The following is a 24,605-nucleotide window of genomic DNA, read 5'->3' as shown; positions in this document are numbered from 1 at the left end:
TTGAATAAAAACACTGCATGTTAATCAGGCTTTAACAATCATCCCAGTATTAGTGTTGCCAAACTTCTATATATCAGTGAATTCCACAATTCCAAACAGAATCAAACAATCACACACGAATTCACAAAAATAAAAATCCATATCCACATCGATGACAGATCAAACACAATATAAACATAGATGAAATCACTGAGACCGATTACTGAAAGCACAATCTAGATCTCATAGTGCATAGTAACACATCAGTGAAAAATAATTACTGAAACAGAGATGAAATCACTACGACCAATTTTTCAAAACATTGATGCAACATTTTTCAAAACACTGATCCAAAATAGAGATAAATCACAAACAGAAAAACAAACCTCTGATTGAAGAAGATGAAGAGTAGAGAGAGAACCAAGGGATGCAAGGAAAACAAAAGTGAGGTTAATCTACCCTATAAAGGAGGAGGTACTGAGCTCGGGACAAGGAATGCAAGCACAAAAAACGGAAGTGAGATTAATCTGATGACTTCACATTCATGCTGATCTTGAGCTGGCCAGGTCCTCCAGATCTTGGTGACAAGCCTTCATATAATATTTGTTTGCAATAATTTATATATGCTTATGCTGAATTATACCAAAACTTGTCCTTAATTCATCACTAAGATATGTTTTTTCAATGCTCATTTTCTTCAATTTTGGCCCAAATCCAGCAGATAAAGCAAATTGTCGCAATATCTCAGGCCAGGTCAATGGATTTAAGTGGTGCTGCCAGTTGCGTATATCAAAGCCCCAAGCATACTCCTGAAAGTAAAACAAAGGAATAAAAAGTATTTCAGAATGAATAAGCACAAAATCAAGCCACAATTGACAACAAGATAGAAGCAGCAACAAAAACCAACCACAGAACAAAGCTTACCCCTTCAACAATCTGTGGATGGCCACCTCCAGGATTGGCAGCAGCATTTTGATTTACTCCAAGCCCAGTCGAAGAGGGTGTCCTTGCTACATCCTCAATATCTTTAATTATGGATCTTAGAAGAGCTACATGAATCTCCCCTAACAACCTTCGATCCTGAAAATAGTAGGGAGCAGCTAAAACAATAAGATGAGAGTAAGGATAAAGCAAATAGTCTAAAGGCAAAATTAAATACAAGGATCTCAAGAACTTACATAATCATGAAAAGCTTGAACAAATTCATCCAGCATAAATGGCCAAAGCCCCAGAACGTCAGCAAAATTTATTAAAAATCTCCAGACCTAAAAATCAATTCGCAGGTAATAACATTAGAATGATCACAATACCTCCATAAGCATCACCATTAGATCTAGTCCATATGTTGCTTGAAAAATTGTAGTTCAATCAACATTTAGATAATCAAACACCAAAAAATCACCATGAACTTTCTTTATTACCCATACTTCTTTCCATTACATGGTAACTAATATATACTCAAAAAAACATAATCATCATACAACAAATAAAAGCAAAATACAATCAAGATTGCAAGGTGATCCTAAGACAATTTAAATAACAAAATTCTCGCCTTCCATTGGTAGTGTTCCATTGAGCAGATTTCCTCTGAGGAGGAGGACCTCCAAATTGCTAAGATTATAAGTCAATTCTGTAACCCAAGTAAAGTGACTCATTAATTAGATTGAGATAAGGAAAATAGAGATATATATAATTTGATGTTGTGAACTATATTCTATGGGCACCTCAGTTAGTAGCTCAATATCAAATGAAAATGTAATGTTAAAAAAAATTAAGGACAATGATGCCATTGATGGCAATAATAGATTCCAGAAAGATATATTTAACAAAGAAGAACTATAATTTTGCACAAATTGCTAGCTGTAAGACTTCATTTTTCCAACTATTTTAAGTCTTCTCAACACTCAAATGGAGCTAAAAAAAAATTAACTTACCTAGCATGAATTTGAGAAATAAAAAATACACATATACCTTGGTTAGAAAGTGGTCCTTCCATGCTATTGGACACTAAGGATAGAAACTTAAGGGATGGGAGGGCACCCAAAATCCTGAAGGCATCCTCGTCAAAATTATTATAACTTAGATCCAGATGTCTCAGCTTGCTCAAATTAGACAGTAGGTTAGAATCTGAGCATGTAACCATGATCAAATGTCATCAAAAGTCAACCCCAAAGAACCATAAGTGAAAATGACCAACTTATTGCTTTTATAGGTAATTAGGTACTTTTTAAAAAGACTTTCACTCTAATTCACAATTGCAGAGAATATATATAGTGGTATGGAATGAGAGTGCACACCCCTCCCCCCCCTCTTTCATTTCACCAAAAAGAGTAATTAGGTAAACCACAAACCGCTAGCTATGTCATTCTAATTAAATAATCAATACACTTCCATTTGTTTCTACTCATGGGGAATTACTTTCTATGTATAAAACCAGACAATGTAGACAATTTCTTTCATAAGTAACATCTAACGTAATTAATCATATTTTAAATTTCAAATCAATAGGTAAGTTGAACCAGTTAAAAAAATAATAAATAATAAACAAAATGAAATAAAAGAAGTTATAAAGCTAGAAGTACTAACAACTATTTCCCAGCCTTCTATTTCTTTTTCTTTTATCTTGCTTTCTCTTTTTGGGCTTTTCTATTATTTATTTAAATATTGAAAATCAAGAGCACAACCATTGAATGGCACCAACATTATTTTACACATAATTGCGCAGTAGAAATCTATGATCTTGAATGTTACTTTAAGTGTCAGCTATCTAAAAACAAAGTTATAACATCAGATTTATTTATTTATTTTTTTTGGTTCATTTCAAGTAGACATTAAAATGCTCTTCTGAAGCTCAATGAATATATAAAAGGTTACAGAGTTTCTTATTGAGATCTATTTTTAAAAAAATTGTCAATCTATTCATATATATTCATGTATGTATTTTGTGTTCAATTTTAACATCTACAATACACATTATGATCTTCAATCGATCAATAAATCTTCAATCGAAACCTACCATACTTGAATCGAATGATTCCGTCGGTAAGAAGATAGAGATGAGACTGATCAACACTTACAATGAAGAAAGAGCTGCGAACGTGAACGCAACCACGAACTAGAGAAGAGGCTTGAATCGATCTATGAATACTTGAATCGATCTGCAAATACGAAAGGTTTTAGCTACGGTTCTACAAATATGAAGAGTTGTCTCTGAAACAAAGAGGTTTGAAGCGAGAGAGAATGAAATCAAGGGTTTAGAGAGAGAGAGCAAGACTGAGAGTGAATAATACTTGAATCGATCTACGAATACATGAATCGATTTGCAAATACAAAGGGGTTCAGTTGTGGTTCTACAAATACGAAGGGGTTTGAAGAGAAGTGAGAGAGAGTGAAATCAAGGTTTAGTCAGAAAGAGGGAGACGAGAGAGAGTGTATACGCTACTTTATGTTCTCATATATTAAAAAAATAAAAAATAAAAAAGTACATTCAAAGGAGTTTTTAAAACGACTTCTGAAATGAAAATGGTGTCGTATTATTAAATGAAAAATGCGACGTTTATAAAAACGCCGTTAAATGTTAGAAACAGAGGTATTTTTTTAAACGTCATTAAATAAACGCCGTTAAATCCCAGTATTCTTGTAGTGAATGGCCTAAGCATAGCTACCAAACCAATCTAATGAGAGCCATTTAACTGTAGAAGTTCTCTCAATGTTTCATATAATAATTGGACAATGTTTGGTATAAACAAGAAATAAAGAACACTAAATTCTTTCATAAAATCTTTGAATTATCTCATTGAACATCACCTCAAGTAAGACCAAGAATACTGCTGTAATTTTCTACTACTGTAATTTTCTGCTAAAGTAGAACCAAGAATACTGCTGTAATTCTCAATGAACCCATCTGTCTACTGCTGTAATTTTCTTCAGATTTAAAACCAAGAATAAGAGTAACTTCTTGATGCAACTGAAGTTAAAGAATTTTGAACAACTAGAAGGTATTGTTATTATCAACAACTTATGTTTGAAGAAGGAATTTTCATGTTCATACATATTTAGATGAAAATTCAATCAATCAATGATTTGGGTAGTTGTCAGGGCATATGCTTGAGTAAGAAATATAAGCATATTTAGCAATATAAGCTCCCAGCAAAGGTTTCAAAGGTATTGACTCTTACCTATTCTACAACATTGACCTATTGAATAGCTTAAAACAACCCAATTCTAAAACATTTTAAGAGTTTTAAAAATTATAAGTGTGGGTCCAAAGAAATGGAGTGGTCAAAATAATTGATAGAGTACTAATAGTAACACTTAAAAATTATAGAAAGTATTGTTGGAGATGATGCTTGAAAAAGTAGTTCCTTAAAATATGAAGATACTTTTTAATTAAAATTTGAAGAAAATTTAGTGAGGATGGTGGCATTATTAATTACCTTAATTATGTCTTCAATTCATTAGCTTATTTTATGTTCGCTTTCATGATAGTTGCATGATGAGAAGGAAACTGGGAATGATGGATTTAACTTGGACAATGCCAAACGCAAATTGTTGAATTGGAATGGGACAAAGGTGGTGGTTGCGGAAGGCACAATTGCATCAACAGATTCTAAACAAATGGTACATCACGTGCCTCTTGGCCCTGGGTGTTGGAAAGTGTGGGTTAACCATGCCAAAGTCAATGCACCATTGTTTCGCCCTAATTGTGACATGTTTGTGCTTGAAGATACTATTGGATGCATTGTTGCTTGGCCAAACCATTTCATCTGCTTTGACTTCGAGTAGAAATTATAATATCTATGGATAGTTTTTGATATGACTTTGATGGTTTTGGATATAGTTTTGGAAACTTTATGCACCATGAGGCTTCACCAGAACATTGATGAACGAAAAGAAGCCGATATCTACTCCAACCAAGCCGGTCGTATCAACATTGTCAACCAACACAAGCTTCCAATCCTCCGCTTCCTGGACATGAGCGTTGAGAGAGGCAATCTTTACCTGGTAGACTCATTTACTCCATTCCTACACTTCCAAATCCAATCGATAAATCTATAATTGAGTGAAATTGTGATATTGCATCTATATTTCCATCTAACTTGCAATTTAGGAACTTTGAAAAGTGGATTGTTGGAAAATTAGTGAAGAAATGTTGAAAAATACTTTAATAGGTGGTTACATGGGAAGCAATGTGGAAATTGAGAGTAATTTGTGTGTGATTTAGAGTTATTATAAGACTTTTTTATGCATGGCACATAGTTTCAGACCAGGTGGTCTAAACATGACGATTTTATTCACACAATCAATAGTGGCACAATACTTCGTTAACCAATCCATGCCCAATATACAATCAAAATGATCAATGCATAAAGGCAGCAAATCAACGTACAATGTCATATCACCAATTATAATATCACATGTCGGATATACATAAGCGCATATCATAGAACCTCCAAATGGTGTAGACACAGAGTTTTTGCTGTTGTTGAAATTTGCTCCCCGGTTCAACTAGGAAGACTTCTATACAAGAGTTATTATTTTATTGTTAGGTTTCACTATGTAAAACCTGTGTAAACTTCTCTCTTACATTTATGCTTAGAATCTTCGCTCAATGCTATTTTTTCATGTGTGTTTCAACCAATGATGGGGTCTGAATTATGCTTACCATTGGTATATTTAGAGCTATCAGAGAAGTACATGAATTTTGTGCTGAAAGAAGGGGATTAATTACAAAACAAATTGAAAGAAGATTATTTGTTGCTATGACAATGTCCAAACCAAACCAAATTAAACTGAGCCTTAATTTCCATTGTCATAACAAACTTGATTCCAATACCCTCAAGTTTATGAAATATGGTTTGAAACTCTAGCAAAAAGTTTCAAGAACAAGCTCTAATGGTGTATGTATTATGTATATATAGCTAAAGAAGGTTTGAAGGTCAAAGAAGAAAAGAAGATGGAAGGAGGTCTTTTTAGCTCTTCAAAGCTTTTGGAAATTTTTCTAACCTCAAAATCTGAATGCATGGGGTCTAATTATAAAATTTGAGCCAAAATGGTCGAAAATATCTTCAAACAAAGCCAACTATCAAATTCCCGTCAGCTATCTGTTTAGCACTATTGAGACCCGACCGGGCCCCAAAACACACGGCTGGGACCAAAAATGAAAAGCCGGGCCTAAAAAGGGACTCTAGAGAAGTTTTCATTGAAACCCGACTAGGTTTAAATGGGCCATGGCCAGGTCCAAAAATCTGCATTCAGGGCTCGGCATAAAGTCCGGCCAAACCAAGGTAATATAACTCGTTTTCTTTATGTTGGTTGGTTCATTTTAAGCTGATTTCAATAGTCTTTTCCATTCTTTAATCAATTTGTCCAAAATGATGTTTAAGTCCACTAAATGAGCATATCGCATGTGTTGCATTAGGCATTTTGTATAGTTAGGAATCATGCATTTTTCTAACTGGTTTCTTTTTTTGACTTGGAGTACTAGGTGAGTTAGAGAGTTAGAGATGAATACACCCTAAACTTAGTCGAAAAAAAGCATTTTGAGGGCAAAAATTCAAAACAACCCCCGAACCACCATGTGCCCCTCACAGACAGCTTCGTTGTGACCAATAGGACTTGTGACAACCTAAGGAAAGTAATTCGGATCCGTAGGTTGGGAGTTAGAGACGAAAATGCCCTAGACTTAGTTGAAAAAGGACCAAAGTGCAAAAATTATCAAACATAAAGAGACAAAGGTGGTTAAATCAGTGAATCAATGAAATCGAAAACGATTCAGCCTAATCAGCTAAGTCATGGACTCCCGATTGCCAGGCCGCGCTAGACAACTTGAAAATCTGTCTCCGTTCAGTGCCGCTCTTGGCAACCCTGTCGCCGAGCGATTCCCTCATCATGTATTTGGTGGTTTCTGACCGGGCCATCAGCGCCGTATTACTAAAAGAGGAACTCGACGAGCAGCGCCTAATCTACTATGTGAGCAAGGCCATGGTCGACACTGAAACACGGTATCTGCCGCTGGAAAAGCTCATTTTAGCTCTCCTGGTGGCTGCTAGAAAACTGATGCACTATTGTTTTTGACATGTAATCAATAGTCACTCCACTACTAGGAATCACAACATCTTGCATAGGATCAGTAGACTCTTTTATTAGTCGGAATCATCATGTCTTGACAAATGATCAGTAGCCTCTTGTCCAAGTTTACAACTCTAACAAGGGATTGAAAGTTGTATAATTGAAGTTGTGACTAAATTGACACATCGTGTAAAGTACAAGGGCCAAATTGACACATTGTTTGATTTTCCGTTAAACTAACTTAACAGTCGTTATTTATTGGACTAAAATGACACAATCCGTTAAATTAATGGGCAAAATCGAGCCAATTGAAACTACAGGGACAACTAAATATAATGGAGGACCTTATCTAATTGATATATATATATATATATTCTTCAGAGACTGTGTCTTGGAAACACATTCCTACCAATGGATGTTGGGATGAGCACTCAACTCACGGGGTCTTATGGAATGGAGCAATCCATTGGTTAACAATTAGGGATTTTATTATGTGTTTTGATCAAGAATTTTAATAAGAAAAAAGATGTGTGCCAAGATTAGAAAAGATAAAATTAGAAATGAGTATATTCAAGAATGGGTAGAAGTAGTACTGATAGAGGATAAGTTGAAAAATAATAGATTAATAGGCAGAAGAAAGAGAAATAGGTAGAAAATCAAAGGAAATTCAAAATCATTCTTTTGGCCTTGAGAATTGAACACTTAGGTGATTTAGAAAACCCTAACTATTAAATAATAATAAAATTATTGGTAACTTTTTATTTTATTCATAATTTTTTTTATGAAAAATACATGGAGGAGGGCCTCACTTTCAAAGCCCACCTAAGGCCCCATAAATCTCAGGACCGGCCCTGAAAGTATGGTTTTACATCAATAAAAGAAAGGGAAGTGCAAAAAATATTGTGGTGACACTACAAGATCTCAACTAGATTGGCATAAAAAAAAAATACGCTCGATCATATGTTAGTACAACCACACATTGATGAGAAACCAACAAAGCAAGGAAGAAAAGCAAAGCAACAAGGAAAAACAAAGCAAAAACAAAACAAAGAACAGAAACAGCAGCAGGGCACTCCTCTGTCACGAGCAAGTATGCCCACTTTCATCTAGAATGAACACCTTAGGATGATCCAATGCAACTCCTGACTTGCTGAAAATTGAAGAGGACATCATTTACTGAGTATGAAGCATCTATAGATTGAGATCTCATCTAGATTGCCACTCTCACTTTAATATAGTCATTCTTATACCTCCAAATAGACCATATTACTGCAGTAGGTAGTGCCCTCCAGATTTGTTTAACTTTCTATTTAAAATTCTAACCCAGCCACCACCATAGCAGGCTTTCAATGGATCTGGGAATTTCCCATTGAAACCCCCACCAATTGGCTATTTCAAACCATATTTTCCATGCAAAGGGGCATTAGATCACAAGCTTGGTCTTATGCGCAAGTTCCAAGAATGTGCTTACGCGCCTACAGTAACATCTTTCAATCAAAAGATTGAGATTCTAAAGCAGTGTAATGCAATGAACATATATACATAAATAAATCTCATATTTAGAATTCTGGAGTCAAGTTCTCTTAGTCTCCCCAACAAAGTTGCCAAAAACTATGGGATCTCCCAAACGCCAGGGGGTTCCAAGAGGTGACTCGCACGGACTCTAGAGGTGACTCATACTGTAGCACTTAATTCCGTACAACACTTTGTTCCATACCAGAAATCAATAGGTCTTAAAGACCGGACAATTCATATCATGTCATAGCATAAACGGAACAGATAAACGGAACGACCTTGGGCCCACCATATTATATTACAACAATTCATATTTCTTGTTCATAACTCATTTCACATTTCTTAGAAACTTGTGCATTTTGAAAAAATACGATATTTAGAAGATCATGTCGTACATAAATCAAAATAGATAAAAATTACTTCATTTTACCATCTACACTTTATAAAGGCATGTGTAGAACATTAATGTACAGTATTTCATTCCAAATCTGTTAATCCCATAGTCACTGTGAAGATTCTCTATTAACAATTCTTCCTTCCATCCTTTTATGACCTTGTCAATGAATCCCTCAATTCTGCTCTCCAAAGCAATGTCAAATTCGTCTTCATCATCGTCCCAACCAACAACACCATTGCTACCATCTCATTCATTAAGGGCTTAGCACACCTCTCTTCCTCTTAGTCGATCAAATTTTGCAAATCCCGAGGAATTCCTCCCTCTTTGTTTTCACCACAGTTTAGAAAAGTTTTGAAAAACTTTGGTCAATGCAATGATTTAAAGGCACAAAGAAGTGGATGAAAATTACTTCCATTTCATTCAGATCTTCTGGAGCAACTGGCTCTATGATAGAAACAGACTCAAAAGAAAGAGTGAAAGACAAACAAAACAAGACAGTGATGTCAGAGCTAACAACCTCGAAATCACCAAACTCCGACGTAACAAGACTAACTCAATACCCGAGTTTAGAAAGTAAAAACAACATTTTCAATTTGCCACAAAATAGTGCATGCCATCCACCATGCCGGGAATAAAATGAGTGCCATCAGCAGGTGGTTCATCCCCCGATCACAAAACTAGCCACATTATCCCCCAAGTTCATTGATCTTGCACTGATAGACTTTGTAGGATTAAATCATTAGGTGCAACACCTCAATTCCACACTTTGGCAAACAAGGGGTTTAAAACCACTTTCAAAGCAAACAAAAGAGTGAAGAATGGAAAGAGGTTACAAAGAATTAGGTGCTGAAATTGTGTGTAAAATAACACTAAACATGCTATTTTCTCAAGAAACTCATGCTCAAATGCATAAAACAACAAGCTAGTGAAGCCCTTTGCAATACAACCATGCACAACAAGCCTCAAACAATAAAAACAGCCCAAAACAAAATAGAAGCTTATGCACCTTGGAGACCACCGAAAATTGGTATGCTCAACACTAGAAGGCTACTCTGTTTCGTCCAAAAGAAGCTAACTAGCCAGTCAAATAGGCCGGCAGGCTAACTCGGCCTAGGAAAACCTGTCATGTTGCAACATCGAGAAAAGAACAAAACAATATGAAACAAAAACAAGAAAATGAATTTGAGATAAAAAAAAATGCAAGAAAATGAAGGAATTGAAATTTCACCTTCCAATGACATTTGGGCCATTTTACTGTGTTCCCAGTTTTCTCTTTTCCAGTACTTTTATGTTGCCCTTGAAAGTTGCATCCTGCAGTGTTGTATTTCTTTACCTGTTTTTGCTATATAAAAAAAAATGTAGAAATTATTTCTTTCATTGTGCTTTTGGGTATTTTCTGTTCTCTATGTAGAATAAACTTTTGAGGCTTCATGTAGTGAAGTGTGACGGGTTATGTAACGCCCTCTAAATAAACCCATAATATCATACAATCAAGATACAGAAAAGAGATATTATATTGAAATCATCAGAGTATTCTTACAAAAATGTATTGCATGTTGACAACAAAAGTACACGCCTTATGGGCTTACAACTTTCCAAGTCAACACTTGGTTACAAAGAGAGAGTACTAACTCTATATAAAAGAAGCCCTTGGTTTGATACACATGTAATACAACAAAATAACAAAAAGTAGTATAACAGCCTCAAGCCTCCCAAGCTACGTCCTTGGAGGTGGCATGACACATGTACCTGAAAATGATGTCCCATATAGGGTGAGCCAACGCCCAGTAGAGATATGCTAAACATAGTATGAACAGTAACTAAAACATTAGCAATTGATAAATGTTTAGCTGCTATAAATCAACATATAACACCATCCAATTCTCGACTAACAGACATGGCTCAGAACCTGGCCAAACAGTTTCAACGAGTCTATATCTCCAGTCTACAATACTTCACATTGCCATTTTACGGAAATTGCATCCGCGGGATTCGGCACCCATGTATAATATTTTCAAGTTGCCATTTTACGGAAATTTCGTCCGCGGGACCCGACACCCATGTATAAATGTTTTTGAATTACCATTTTACGGAAATTGCGTCCGCAGGATTTGGCACCCATGTATAATATTTTCAAATTGCCATGTTATAGAAATTTCATCCGCGGGACTCAGCATGCATGTATTCAAATACTTATCATAAGTAATGATCAACCAATACATAATTTCGCTATATTATTCCAACCGTCATACTCAATGACATATCCACATTGATTAGTTTTAGCTCACCTAATCATCATGCAGTGTCTACAACAATCAAGACTATCTTCCACCGATAGCTCAAGCAGTTATTTCTAAACAGTTAATAATTACATCCAACAGGTAAATTATCAACAATAACACAAGTGAGCGATTAATAAATCCAACTCCACTATTCCACCTCATATTGAGCCAATTTCATTATTTTCAACTCGATTTCACATTTTCATAATACTTGTCATTAATTACACTAATGACTCACTATACCCAAACATGGCATTTTCCCCCTTTTTCAATATTGACCCAAAGGTTCAAATATTATCAACAACATCAAATACCTCATTTTAAAACCCAAAATATACATTTGTGGTTCAAAGATTTGAAACCCCTCTTTATCATTTTGAAACCCTAACTTTCAAAATCAACCATTTATGCAAAATACTCAATATTTATGTTAAAGCCCATAAAGACGAGTAGGAATCCCTACCTCAAATTCAGAGCCCAAAGGAAGAAGATGAAGAAAATGAAAGTGCTCCAAATCCCAAGATTCTCGGATCAAAATGTAGCCCTCAACGATCCCCACACTTTTTGTAAAGCTCAAAGGGTAGGAGAACACTCTAACTAGATCGATCCGCAGAGAGAAGGTAGGTTTCTAGTGAGAGAGGCTCTCCAATGGAGTTTTAGAAAAGTAAGAGAGAGAGAGTGTAGATGTAAAAAGTGATTCAAAATGGCCTAGCTATCAACTGATATACGACACTCCCACTCGAGCGGAGAACAGGACGCTTGAGCGTCAACCACAAAAACTGGACCCGCTCGAGCGCAATAAGTCCCGCTTGAGCGCCAAGACACAACTGCAAATCACACCCGCTTGAGCGCAAATGATGAGACGCTCGAGCGTAGATCTACCCCTCCCAGAACTTTCTCAGACATTGAACTACCCGCTCAAGCGCGAATATACCCGCTTGAGCATGACCCGCTCGAGCGTAATGAAACCCGCTTGAGCGTGAAAAACACAGCTGCAGAAGTTTTGCAAAGGCACGAAATACTGGAGGTATGAAATCTTCGCTCGTACGCACAAGGACCCACTCGAGCGGACCACTCAAAAACTGGGCAACAAGAATTCAAACTAAGGTCCAACCCACCTATTCGAAACACGCTCAACACATCCCAAAACTCAAACATGTGAAATTAAAGGATGACAACAAGATATACGACCACCAATTCCACGGAACCCAAGTCCAGAATACAACAAATAAAGAAAGGGAAAATCCGGATCGCTATCGGTTAGTAGGCCAGACTTGACTAAAAAATGCTTCCCTATTGTTTAAATTTCTATGTATTTTGATGAATTGATTTGACTTTGGGCTCAAGTAGAGCATTACCTAAACCGTATGAATCCATTTGATTTGTCTATTACTGTGATGCTGTTTTAATTAGACTCTCTTAAATTACTTGTTTATTTGTGTGTACCGTAGTGGACATTGGCTCTTGATTTGTACCTCCAGGTATTTGCTTTTGCAGTTTGGCATATCAAGTTCGATCATTGTTCTGATTATATTAATTTTAAATTTAATTATTTAATTTCGGATCAAATTTACTTTTGTTGCTTGATGATCCCCAAAATAGCCTCATATACATATATTTTGTAATTATTCTAACATTTGTTAGTTCGGGTCTATAGTTTCTGAATGTTGTTCTTACCATTTTTCCCTTATTCCTCATTAAATGTGGTTATTGGATTGTAGTGGTGTGTTTGGGATAGGTTGGTTGCTTGTTTTTCTGAACCTTTACTGCCCAGATTTTTACTCCTCTGCTCGAGCGGGCTTAGCAAACTCTCAGTATTTTTGCAGACCTGCAAAAATACTGGGTGAGTGTATTCTACGCTCAAGCAGTCTTTCTTGCGCTCGAGCGGTTTGTTTGTTGTCTACAAAAGTACTAGAGGTGTGTATTCTGTGCTCGAGCAGGACTTCTTATGCTCAAGCGGAACAACTTATTGTGTCTGATGCTCGAGTATTAACTCTTGCGCTCGAGCGGACTGTGCATATATCAGATCATGAGAATGACTTTTTATATTACTTTTCTAATCTAAATCCTCTTAAAACCCTAAAGTTGAGACCCTCTCTCTAAACTTGCCTTCTCTCTAGATTTTCATCTAGTTCTAGTAATTTCTCAGCCCATTCGCCTTTGTTAAAAAGAGTGAGCACCTCAAGATCTCCATTTTGATCCGAATAGACTTTGGTTTTGGCATCTTTGAAGTTTCATCCTTGCTTGGCTCGTCTTTTCTCTTTGAGGTAAGGACTCTCTACACCTTACTCTACATCTTAATATGGGTTTTAACTTGGCTATAGGTTGTTGTGTGAAAAAGATGGGATATTGGGGGTATTTTGAGCAAACCTAGGGTTTGGGTTCAAGTTTAAGCTCATGGCATGAATAGAGAAGTATGTTAGAGCAAAGGAAGATACACCAAAAACGAAGATACCGAAGCAGGAGAAAAGAAACGGCTTGTCGAAATGAGGTTGAGGTAACAACGCTGTTAACAGGTAGGAGGTAGGATTAAGGGCTGCGCAGGCAGTTACCACTATATTCAGGATCCCGATCTACAAAGTTCTGGAGAGGATTAGGAGCCAACCGTATTACAGAGCACCAGAGAAAGTTCACGGCGAGTTTATGGGAATTAGCATTGGGAAGCACTATGCTTACTACAATGAGGATTGGCATTTGATGCAAGGATGCAGGGCCTTGAAAACATACTTGGAGGATCTGGTCAGATAGGTTCATCTGAGAGACCTGGTGGATGAGGCCAGGACAAGGGAAGAGTGTGCAAGGTTTCCCCCAGCACCGGCAGCATCGCCTCCATCACCACCACCGCAGCAGGTAGATGGACCTCAAGTAATCAATGTGAGTCACCCAAAGGTGAACGAGAATGAAGTTAGGGGGCAAACACAGAGTGAAATTTTCTGAACATATCTGAAATAAAAATGAAACCTACGGCATGAACAAAGAAGTTATGTGAAATAACATGTCATGTTAATTTTGATTTTGAATGTGTAATTCTTGTGAACATGAACATATGAACGTGAAAGACTATGTGACCAATGTGAATATATTTGCATTGAAATAAAATAAAGGCCGATCTTCGGATCGAGCGAGTGGGGGTACTTTCCTTTCAGGACCTTCCCCTCTCGTACCTAAGTTCCTAAGCCGAGGCAACTTTGGTGATGACGAACTTTGGCCTTTGCCACGAGTCACGGGCTTTAAATCCCATTAAATTTTTAATAGTCGGAAATATCCTTCAAGTAATTATTGATCAACATTTATGATTATCTATAAAGAAACATAATGATTGGATATTTATTTTGATTTTTAAAAAAACAAATTCAGAATCATACACATAATCAAAATTTGCAATTAATCATACGTGCGCAGTTACATCGACTAGCTGATCGATCCTGGGGAGAGGGAAACAATCCTTGGGACAAGCCTTATTCAGATTCGTGAAATCCACGCAAACTTGCCAAGATTCGTTTTTCTTCTTGACCATAACAATATTGGACAACCAGGTGGGGTAACTGACTTCGCAGATTGCTCCAGCTTCCAGAAGCTTATCGACCTTGGCGACGACGGTTGAAGTATGCTCGATCACAAAACAGCGACTTTACCTTGAGTTTATTTTAATAAAGCCCTTGAATTTTTTCTTAATTGCGTTTTAAACCTTAGAATCGGGAAGCATCGCGGATTAATTCGAGTAAATCATAATCGATCCCGGTAGATTAATAAGCACCTTTAAAACCCTATTATCAATTATTAGACCCTATAATTATGGATTGATCACTTTAAAATCTTTATTTCCGGTAATGCCATTTTCGCTCGGTTTCTCGCCTTTGTTTGCTATTTAATTTAACAGGACCCGTGGCCCCAAGAGTTTTTGCTGGCGATGAGAGTCGAACCTGAGATCTTGGAGGGAGCAAACCCCCAAGTCCTAGGCATCATCGACCAAGCTAAGCCCTTGGGGTTCATTTCTTATCATTCTCTGCTCATTTTGACGTTCAAAAATAGGGTGTCTACAGCGTCTTTCCAACTGAAAGGGGATGCAGGTCAGTGATGGAAGTATGCACGTGGGCGCATTGGAGGGACTTGGGAGGCTTTTGTCAACACCTTCCAGGACAAGTTTTTGCCTATATATATATATATACAGAGATTATAACGCCCCACATTTTTATTATTGGAAAACATTACCAAAGCCTATAATTTATGTCCATTTTTTTTATTATATATATATACATCTATTACCCTTGGGTAATAGAAACAAAATAATACAAGTTCTCTCTCTTCATGAATACAACAATAACAATAATACATGCCAAGCTTCGCATCGGTGCATGCAATACAAATGCATGGATGCAAATATGCAAGCATAAGTATGCTAAACAAAACATATCCCTAAACTAACCATCATAAGCTCTTCTCTTATTTTAAATTATTTTTTTATGTTTCAATAAGTCCTATAAATGATATAATTACCAAAATATCTAGGGTGAAATGCATATTAATGTTTACACCTTGGGGGAGGTGGGAGGGACAACTATTACTATATTAGGGAATTTTTTCCACCTGAGATCGATGAAAAAACATTAAGATTTCATATATGTATAGATGCACTCGAAACATTAATGTTATGTTTGGTTGGGGGATTTGAGGAGGGATTTGGAAAGGAAAATGAAAAAGGTAGATGAAATGTGAATAAAATATGCCTAAATTTCACCTAATTTCACACACCTTTTCCTTTTCCCTTTCCCTTTCCAAATCCCTCCCCAAATCTCCCAACTAAACACAGCAGAAATGATAATAAACTAACAGATAACTGAGGAACATAAAGGACATATGAAATAGAGGCAACAGACATAGCAGATGGCAAGATAGACCCAACAGATATAACAGACATACCAGACCTATTAGCAACATTAACAATAATAGGAGATAAAAGGGGAGTACAATTTTGAAGTAAAAAAAGATGGGGAGTCATATGATGAGAGGCACCAGAGTCAATGTAGAAAGTTTAGAAATAGAAATTTGATTGGTGTGATATACAAGAAGTAAAAATTAAATATAATTATAAAAAATAAAATATTAAAAAAGAAGAGCGTTCCCATAAGGAAGTGATGGATGATAAAATTGATATGTCGTCTTAAAATAAATCTGAGATGCATGAAATAATATGGAAACTAGCTAAAATATTCAATGTAAACCACGTAAAGGTAAACTGAGCAAATGACCACAAGCTTAGCTTCCTCAAGAATAACTGACAACCCCTTCCGAAATCTTTTAAATTTTGGAAAAACCATTGACACTTTCAAAAACTTCTTTCTCATTTCTTTATTCTTGTGACTAGCATTGTTGGGGATTGTGACCAAACTTTCAATTACTTCCTCTTTCTTGACCAAGTTACTGCTCTCTGCCGAAATCAAAGACTTAACAACAACATCAACCCTTGCCTTTACTCCTTTTGGCCCAAGAGAAATAAGTGAGCTTGGCCCAAGGGATACTAGCACAGACTTGTTTTTCTCGACAAGAGAATTGCAATTAAATGATAATAATTCAAAATAATTATACCTTTATGGAGATGTAAATCAAAACAAATTGACTTTGTTTGGAAAAAAAGGTTGGGTTGGGTTTGGGATTATTTTAGCCACAAAAAGATAAAATAGACTTTTTAGCCCAATAAGACAAAACATCACATCCAACTCATAATCTTATATTCTTGCTCTTACAAAAAGTCAAAAAATCTTTCCCAAACGAGACTTTTTAACCCCAAACTAAAATATCTAAAAAACTAAAAAGCCAAAACCCATTCCCAAATGAACCCAAAAGGTGTGTATGCCCTAATTTTCACTTACACTGATCACAAACATGTTTCAAATTCTTCTTCGTAGCTTGGTTGATGAGGAAATGCAAGGCAAGTTAAGAGCAATGCCTAAAGAGTTTCAACCCTCCATTCCTACGGGACTGGACCCAAAGTGGCGGTACATGTGGAGAGTTGGTCCTTGGCCATCAAACACCCGCTTCCAAATATTTTTACAAGTGTTATTCCTTCATTTGTACTTGTTGTCTTCTAGAAAGACTTCTCTCGTTGCAACCATTTCAAGCCTGACAGTTTTTTCGAGCCTGAAAACTTTTTCAAACCTGACAGCTTGGTTGGTTATCTCGGGTTGGAATAGCTTGGACAAGTATCAACTCGGACCCTCATCATCTCGAGTGCAGCCATAGTTGGTAACCTCGGGCCAAATAATCTTGGAGTTGTCTTTTTACTGTGATCTCGGTCAAACCACACTTAAAAATATTTACTCTCATAACAATCAAAAAATAAAATTATTAAAACAAATATTTAAAATAAGTTTTAGTTTTTTCAAAAGTCTTAGTTAGCAAACTTTAATCCAAACACCCTCAAGTATCTGAAATAAGGTTCAAATAAACTTGCCACTTAATTACAAGAATTAAATTTCAAGTTCAATGCGCATACCAATCAATAGAAGAAAACTTAGCCACAAAGGCTGAATTCCATAGAGAAATACTCCTAAGTACAAAAGCTATTGTTAATTAAGCTATGCTACTCCTAATTCCACATGGGTTATGAATGTTGTTCTGGATCCACTTTACTTTAAATTTCCAGCCTTTATGCTACTGGCCTTGCTACTTCTCTGCTGCCACATGTCCCACCATGGAGCAAGTTACCTCTACTTCCTATATAACTGCCCATGATCTCTATAACCGCTGGTAACTGCTTCTCTGCTACAGCATTCTCTTTCCCTTGCAAACAAGACACGTACCCTGCATCACTTGTATGCCTAACTTCATGGCTTGACACCTAGGCCATGTTTGGCTACATCCTACAACACTATCAAATGAATTGACATGAGAAACTGTGCCACATCTGCTCCTTTGACTGTTTGGCTCTTGTCATACGCTCTGCATTCTGGGACCCACATCCCACTATAAACTCATGGTCTTCTCCCCTAGCGTCCACTAGATCAGTTCTCTGTATTTTGTTATGTTTGTTCAACAGAGAAAAATAAATTTTAGTGCCAACAATTAAGTTTGGAAATTTTGATGTGACATATGATATTTGATTCAAAAACTTACAACTCATAACCAAACACATAATCCAAAATTCTATTCAAAACTCATAAAAAAAATTTAAAAATTTCGAACATATTTTTTATTTAAAATATAAAATAACAGGTGCAAAAAAAAAACTGTTCCGATCAACCAGCCAGATGATCGGCCGAATGTCTGGGGGGACATGCATGAGGATGACTGGGTAGACATGTTTTCAAAAGTGGATGTGGAATCAATTTTTGAAAATTCTAACTAAACACAGCACTCAAATCAAGGTGTGGAATTACGTTTCAAAAATATAACCAAACACAGCCTTTGATTTTCAAGTAGCTGGGCACCAAAACCAACTAGACCTAGTTTAATCTGTCATTATTACTTTTTTAAGGACTTTAAGGGGAGATTATGAGTTCAACTCTTCTTAGGAGAGTTAAATTAAGAGAGTAAAACACTTGGTGTTTTGCAAATAGTGAAAATGGTAACTCTCATAATTCTCATTTAACAATTAATAATTAACTTTTATTGATAAATTAAAAAAATAAATAAATAAATAAAAGAAGTTAGCACGGCACCAATCAGTATCTCCCTAAAACAAAGGACTAAAAAATAATTGTATGGAAAGAAGTGCATCACTAGCAAACATTCAATGATTGGTTAATTTTAGGACATTTACACATAACTCTTAATTTATGAATTTATATTTTATTAAATTCTAATTAAGATTTTTTAGATTTTCAAGTCTTATTAAATTGTTAATAGTTAAAATTACCTTTTAAATAATAATTGTTCATAATTTATATATATAAAGGAACATTATGATTTGACATTTATTTCAATTTTTAAAACTTTAAAATATCAACTTTCGAATTGAAAAAATTAAAAAAAAATTATGCGCAAAATTAAAAATTTTGTGTCTATAAAGGAGCATGATAATGGAATATTGATGTACAAAATTGAAAAAAAAAACACTTTAAAAATGAAAAAACTGATAATATTCTCAGTTTTAAAATTGAAAAAAATTAATAATCTTCTCGATTTTATTAGCTAGTTGAATCAAACCAATAAGTAAAAGGATAAAAACGTTTAATCTTATGTTCTTTTTTTTTTTTTATCAGTTAGTGAAACAATTATCTAAAATATTACTATAAAAAATTGATAATATTCTTAGTTTTAAAAATTAAGAAAAACTAATAATATTCTCAGTTTTACTAAATAGAACTTATTGGTTCAAAAACTTTTAAATAAGACCTGAACTACTATAACATTTGTAAATAAGACTTTTAGGTAATTAACTCTTAAAATAATTATAAGATTAGTTGGTCTATAAATTCTGATTTTACGATTTATGGGTTTATACTTTTGAGTTCTCAGATCGAAAAAATTAAAAAAAAATTAAAAAAAAAATTGAAAAAAAAAATCAATAAAGGATATAATAATAAAATAAAAGTCAAAAAATAAATACTTCTTTAATTATTTTTCTTTAGTAAACTTTTTTTAAAATCTTTTTTTAACATTTTGGATTCATCTAAACCAGTCCTGCAAAGTTAAAAAGGAAAAAAAGGAAATTGACATAGAAAAAAGATTGGTAGCTCGAAATGTGAGGCTCGAATTTGGCCGGACTTTTATACGACGTCGTTTTTCAATCTTTTTTGTTTTTTTTATATCTGAAACAGGGGAGGGGGGAGGGAGGGAGGGAAGGAGAGAGAGAGTGAAAGAAAGCGAGAGAAAAGAGAAGAAAGAGAGGGAGGGCGAACAGAGAGAGAGAGCAAGCGGTCGATGATGGCGACGATGACGGCGACGATGAGCTGGCGACGGTGACGATGAGCTGGCGACGGTCGACGATGGCGACGATGGGCAACGATGGCGACAAAGTAAGAGAGCTGGCAATGGTCGACGATGGACGATGAGGGATTAGATCTGTGTTTGTTTTTTTTTTTGATTTTGATTTTGAAAATTTGTGTTTGATTATGATGATGTTGTGTGTTGTTGTGGTTACAGTCGGTGGGAAAATTTGCTCTGTTTTCTGATGTACCAATCTGATAGGAAGATGTACCGATCTCTCTGTTTTCTCCTTGATATTGTATCACCGATCTGAATGTATCACCGATCTGAATGTATCTCCTTGATAGGAAAATTTGCTCTTGATATTGTATCACCGATCTGAAAAAAAAAAAAAAATATATATATATATATATATTGTTGATGTTGATGAAACTGTCCAGACACTGCTCCAGCTTCGTCTTCTCTTCCTCTTCTTCTCCTTCTTCACTTTCATCTTTTGCATCTTCAGGAAAAAACGAGAAAGAGAAAGAAAAGAAAAAAAAAATCAAAACGTCGTCGTTTTTCGACTCGGGCCATTCGAGCCCCAAAAGTCACAAGCTACCAATCGCGGTTGATTAACATAATGTTTAAAAAAAAAATGAGCAACGCCAAAAATGTTTTTAAAAATGTAACTTTTTAACTGTATGCCAAACATCTCTTAAGATAATTTACATAACTTTTCTTGAGATTTGAAAAAAAATACGTTGACTTCTATAAATTCGATATAATTATACTTGAAACATTTTAAAATCATATAATACTTAATATAATTTTCATCAACAATTCATTACTTTAATAATTTTGTTATTTTTTTACTTCAAAAAATATATTTTACCTTTATTTATTCTTATATATATATATATATATATCATTTGTATGAGTGTCCCTCTGTTAAATTTTAAAAGGTGATGTAATTTGTAAATCTTGTTATATTTTTTGAAACTTTAAGAGTAACCAATCTAATTTACCCAATTAAAAAATATCTAATTTTGATGCCACCAACACCAAGTAATGGAGAGCCTTTAAAATTTTACACTAGAGTAATTATTCATATTACAGTCACCGAATCATGTTACAAATAAATTTGAGTCATTCATTTTTGTGGCGGAGTCTATGTAAAATCCTTATAAATGATCAGTCCAACTTTATTTATGACATTGTTATATAATTCTATTTACACCCCACTTAATTTCTCAATTCCAACCATCTTTCAATTTTGTCCGTTAATTAAATTAGAGAAATGTCTTGGACCCCTAGTGGGGATGACCCCCACCACCCTTATTATTTTTTGATTGGTTGAATTTTTTTTTTTTTTTTGTCTTGAGAGCATAGCGCCCCACGTGGAGCTGGGGTGCTGGGGGTCACCCCACTAGGGGGTTCCCAGCACGATTGATTAAATTATTCTCTTGTATAAAATTCTAACTCTAATCTCTAAGTACATAACACCACCAACCACTGCCACTACCTACTGCCCACCTCCAAATTCAGCTTTGGCACCACCCTCTCTCCAGGCCCCGATGTCATCTCCTTTCTTCCCAGCCCCTGTTGTGCCTCATTTTCCCCTCCCTCCCACTTCTTCTTCCGCGCCCTCATCACATCTATCGTTCTGTCTCTTTCTTCTCTAAATATAGGAGTTGACTTCCTTTACCACAGACTGATCCGCGATAAAAGATTAAGTACACTTATCTCAAGATTGCAATTCAGGTTAAGTGCACACGATGAATTGAAGGCGTGAACCATGAATCTATTCACTGAATTAGCTACAACATGTGCTCCGAAATCAAAGAGAAACCTGAGAAAGGGAATCGATATCCACTGTTTGATTAAGCCAGACAAAATTTCATTTCAAATAGCATATAGTACAAGAAGAATGCAATAGCATCAAAGGGCATTATCCTATCTTCATGCAGAATAAACATCTAGAGACATGACAAAATGTAGCAAAACTATCATTATGCATAGATATAAAAAAAAGGCAGGGAGTCAAGAACATGTCACATTTCAACATATCTTGGAAGTTTGGCAAAACAATCCCAAATTATCATTCCTAATGAATATTATAGATGAATTATATGTTAAAACAATTTTAAATATTTGAATAGATAATTACTGTGGGCCAAGAATGAATGGTCTTAACATATACAAAAACAAAGAGAATGCAGTAGCAGTTTTTAAGAATCCATTCATCCAACACATATTGCTCATCTAACTTGGTATTGCACTTTTCTCTTCTCATCAAGAGATCTCACCCCATATCTAGGGCAAAAGGTTCAAAAGGACTAGTAGATCCAGCAACAATTATCCAAAAATAAAAGATTAAAAAAAACCCATGTTAATAGAAATAACACCTAAAAAAATGAAGGCAGACACATCAAGAATTGTGCCAATTCATTGACGCTGTGTTTGGTTGGAAAATTTGAGAAGAGATTTGGAAAGGAAAAAAAGAAAAGCTAGCTGAAATATGAATAAAATATACTTACATTTCACCTAGTTTTGCACATCTTTTTCCTTTCCCTTTCCAAATTCTTTCCCAAATTCCATAACCAAACATAGCATGAGAGAAAGGAAATATTAGATCCTTCTGGCAGAAGCATAGAAAACATTGCAAAGCAGTCTACAAACTACACAGACAAAACTCCAATTATTTCCATTCCATCCCTTAACTAGGATAAAATTCTGTACTAATTCCCAAATTTGAAGGAAAGGACTTGAACACTTGTTTTTGAAGGAAAGTAAAAGCAAATGAAACAGGATTGAAACTCAAATAAGAGGAATTAGCTAATATTAACTATTCAAATTGTCTAAGCTATCCAATCAGAGGAATTAAAGGAATATCAACTATCCATACTGTCTTAACTATCCATTTTGTCTAAGCTATCCATTCATATGCTACCAAAAGCTCAAAAACCAAATGCATTGCAGAAAGTAGCATAAACAAATGCTTGAGTTATTTATCTGATCGAGTGATGAATTGACCTTTGCAGAACATCAGTGCTGATTGTTCAGTTCTTGTTGTTTGAATCCTTTGATTGAAACCAAACTCTCTACATAGTGAAAAGCTTTGAACTCAACTCCACTGATAGGAATATACTTAGTCTCTCCATTTCGGGGATTGTGCAAGAATATCCTTTCCCGTGCATCTTCTGCTATAATCTCACCATTCTTCGTGCATTGCAACAACCCAAATCGTTCAACACCCAAAACCGGTCTAATCACAAATTTCTTACACCAATTGCTCTCACCGCCACAACGATCCTCTAGCATCCACACATCAACACATGGGTTGCCAGGACAACACACAACCACAACAACATTATCTTTCCAATCCATTAATTTGTAGTAGACAGAAGTCCCGTTGTAGGACCCAGAAAAATCGAGCCCCGGCAACATGACAAAAGCGTCATTTTGAACATCAAACCATGTGAAGCAAAGACAATGATTTGAAGTAGTTGAGAGAAACCAATAGGGAGCTCCATTGACAATCACCTCACAAGACAATTTATGGATATAAAAGCGCAAATCCATAACTTGAATCTCTCTCCAACAATCAGAAATTGAAGAGTAGACCTCGACTTGGGTATGTGACTTGAAAGAAACTATCCTGACAACCTTGTAGTCACTAGAAGAAGTAGTATAATGGAATCGGAATCCGAACCCGAGAGAGAGTTGAAGAAACCTAAGAGAAATTTGGATGGTGGGAAGGGGGACAGATTTGAAGAGTTTGGTAGCGGGGTTCCAGAGGAGGAGGAGGATGCATTGATGGAAATGAAAGGTTCGTGAGAGACAGAGGAGGCCATTGATGGAGCCGATTAGGTGTAGATCGCGAGTGTGGTTGGGAAAGGCGTGGACCAGAATGGTAGGGTTTTGAGACGATGAGGATGATTGTAACATAGAGAGAATGGAGGAGGAGCGGTGTTTGAAGGTGAAAATGGTGGCGGCGATGGTGTTGGTGTGGTGGTGGAGGAGGTGGGAGGAGATGAAGGTAGGGTTAGAGATGACGTGGCGGAAGGTTTTACATACGCACCTGAATCGAAGGAGAGATTTGACTGGGAGACGATTCAGAATGTCGAAGATGATTTTGATTGGGAGATATAGATTGTAGTCCGACGAAGAAGAAGACGATGAAGACGAAGACATTGCATCATCGGCGGCCACTGTATTTCTTTCTTGATCCGCCATTGTTGATTCTTTCCAAGAATGGGAATATAGAGAGAGAGAGAGAGAGAGAGAGAGAGAGAGAGAGAGAGAGTGTTGAGAGCGGTTAACTGATTAGAGACCCAACCAAATGGAGTTAAAGGATAAAGCGTGTTTTGAAAAGTTGGTAAAAGTTATTTTTCTACAACATTTCTTGTTAGAGATTTTTTTTCTTCTTTTTTTCCCTTACTGGAGAGAAAAGGAAAGAGTGGGAAAAGAGAAAAGAAAAAAAAAATTAAAACGATGTCGTTTTGACAATC

General features: G+C 35.7%; 1 protein-coding gene and 1 long non-coding RNA gene across 2 annotated transcripts; both read right to left on the bottom strand.

The window, feature by feature from the left end:
* Positions 1-908: 908 nt before the first annotated feature.
* LOC145819758 (uncharacterized) lies at positions 909-2,102 on the bottom strand. Its single transcript, XR_014360531.1, has 3 exons — positions 1,951-2,102; positions 1,158-1,609; positions 909-1,059 (listed from the first exon to the last, which is right to left on the bottom strand). It is a non-coding gene; the product is annotated as an uncharacterized LOC145819758 (long non-coding RNA).
* A 21,037-nt stretch (positions 2,103-23,139) lies between these two features.
* LOC114274711 (F-box/kelch-repeat protein At3g23880-like) lies at positions 23,140-24,330 on the bottom strand. Its single transcript, XM_028216684.2, has one exon. The coding sequence runs from the start codon at positions 24,328-24,330 to the stop codon at positions 23,140-23,142; it is 1,191 nt and encodes a 396-aa protein (XP_028072485.2).
* Between the last annotated feature and the right edge of the window lie 275 nt (positions 24,331-24,605).

The sequence above is a fragment of the Camellia sinensis genome, chromosome 2, assembly GCF_055761805.1.
Source record: "Camellia sinensis isolate YWXY chromosome 2, ASM5576180v1, whole genome shotgun sequence".
In the NCBI taxonomy this organism is placed as follows: domain Eukaryota; kingdom Viridiplantae; phylum Streptophyta; class Magnoliopsida; order Ericales; family Theaceae; genus Camellia; species Camellia sinensis.
Note: the sequence above shows the minus strand (reverse complement) of the source record. Positions and strands in the feature narration are given on the sequence as shown.

Coding starts and splice junctions, on each gene's coding strand:
- LOC114274711 (XM_028216684.2), bottom strand. CDS start 24,330: ATGGCGGATCAAGAAAGAAATACAGTGGCCGCCGATGATGCAATGTCT.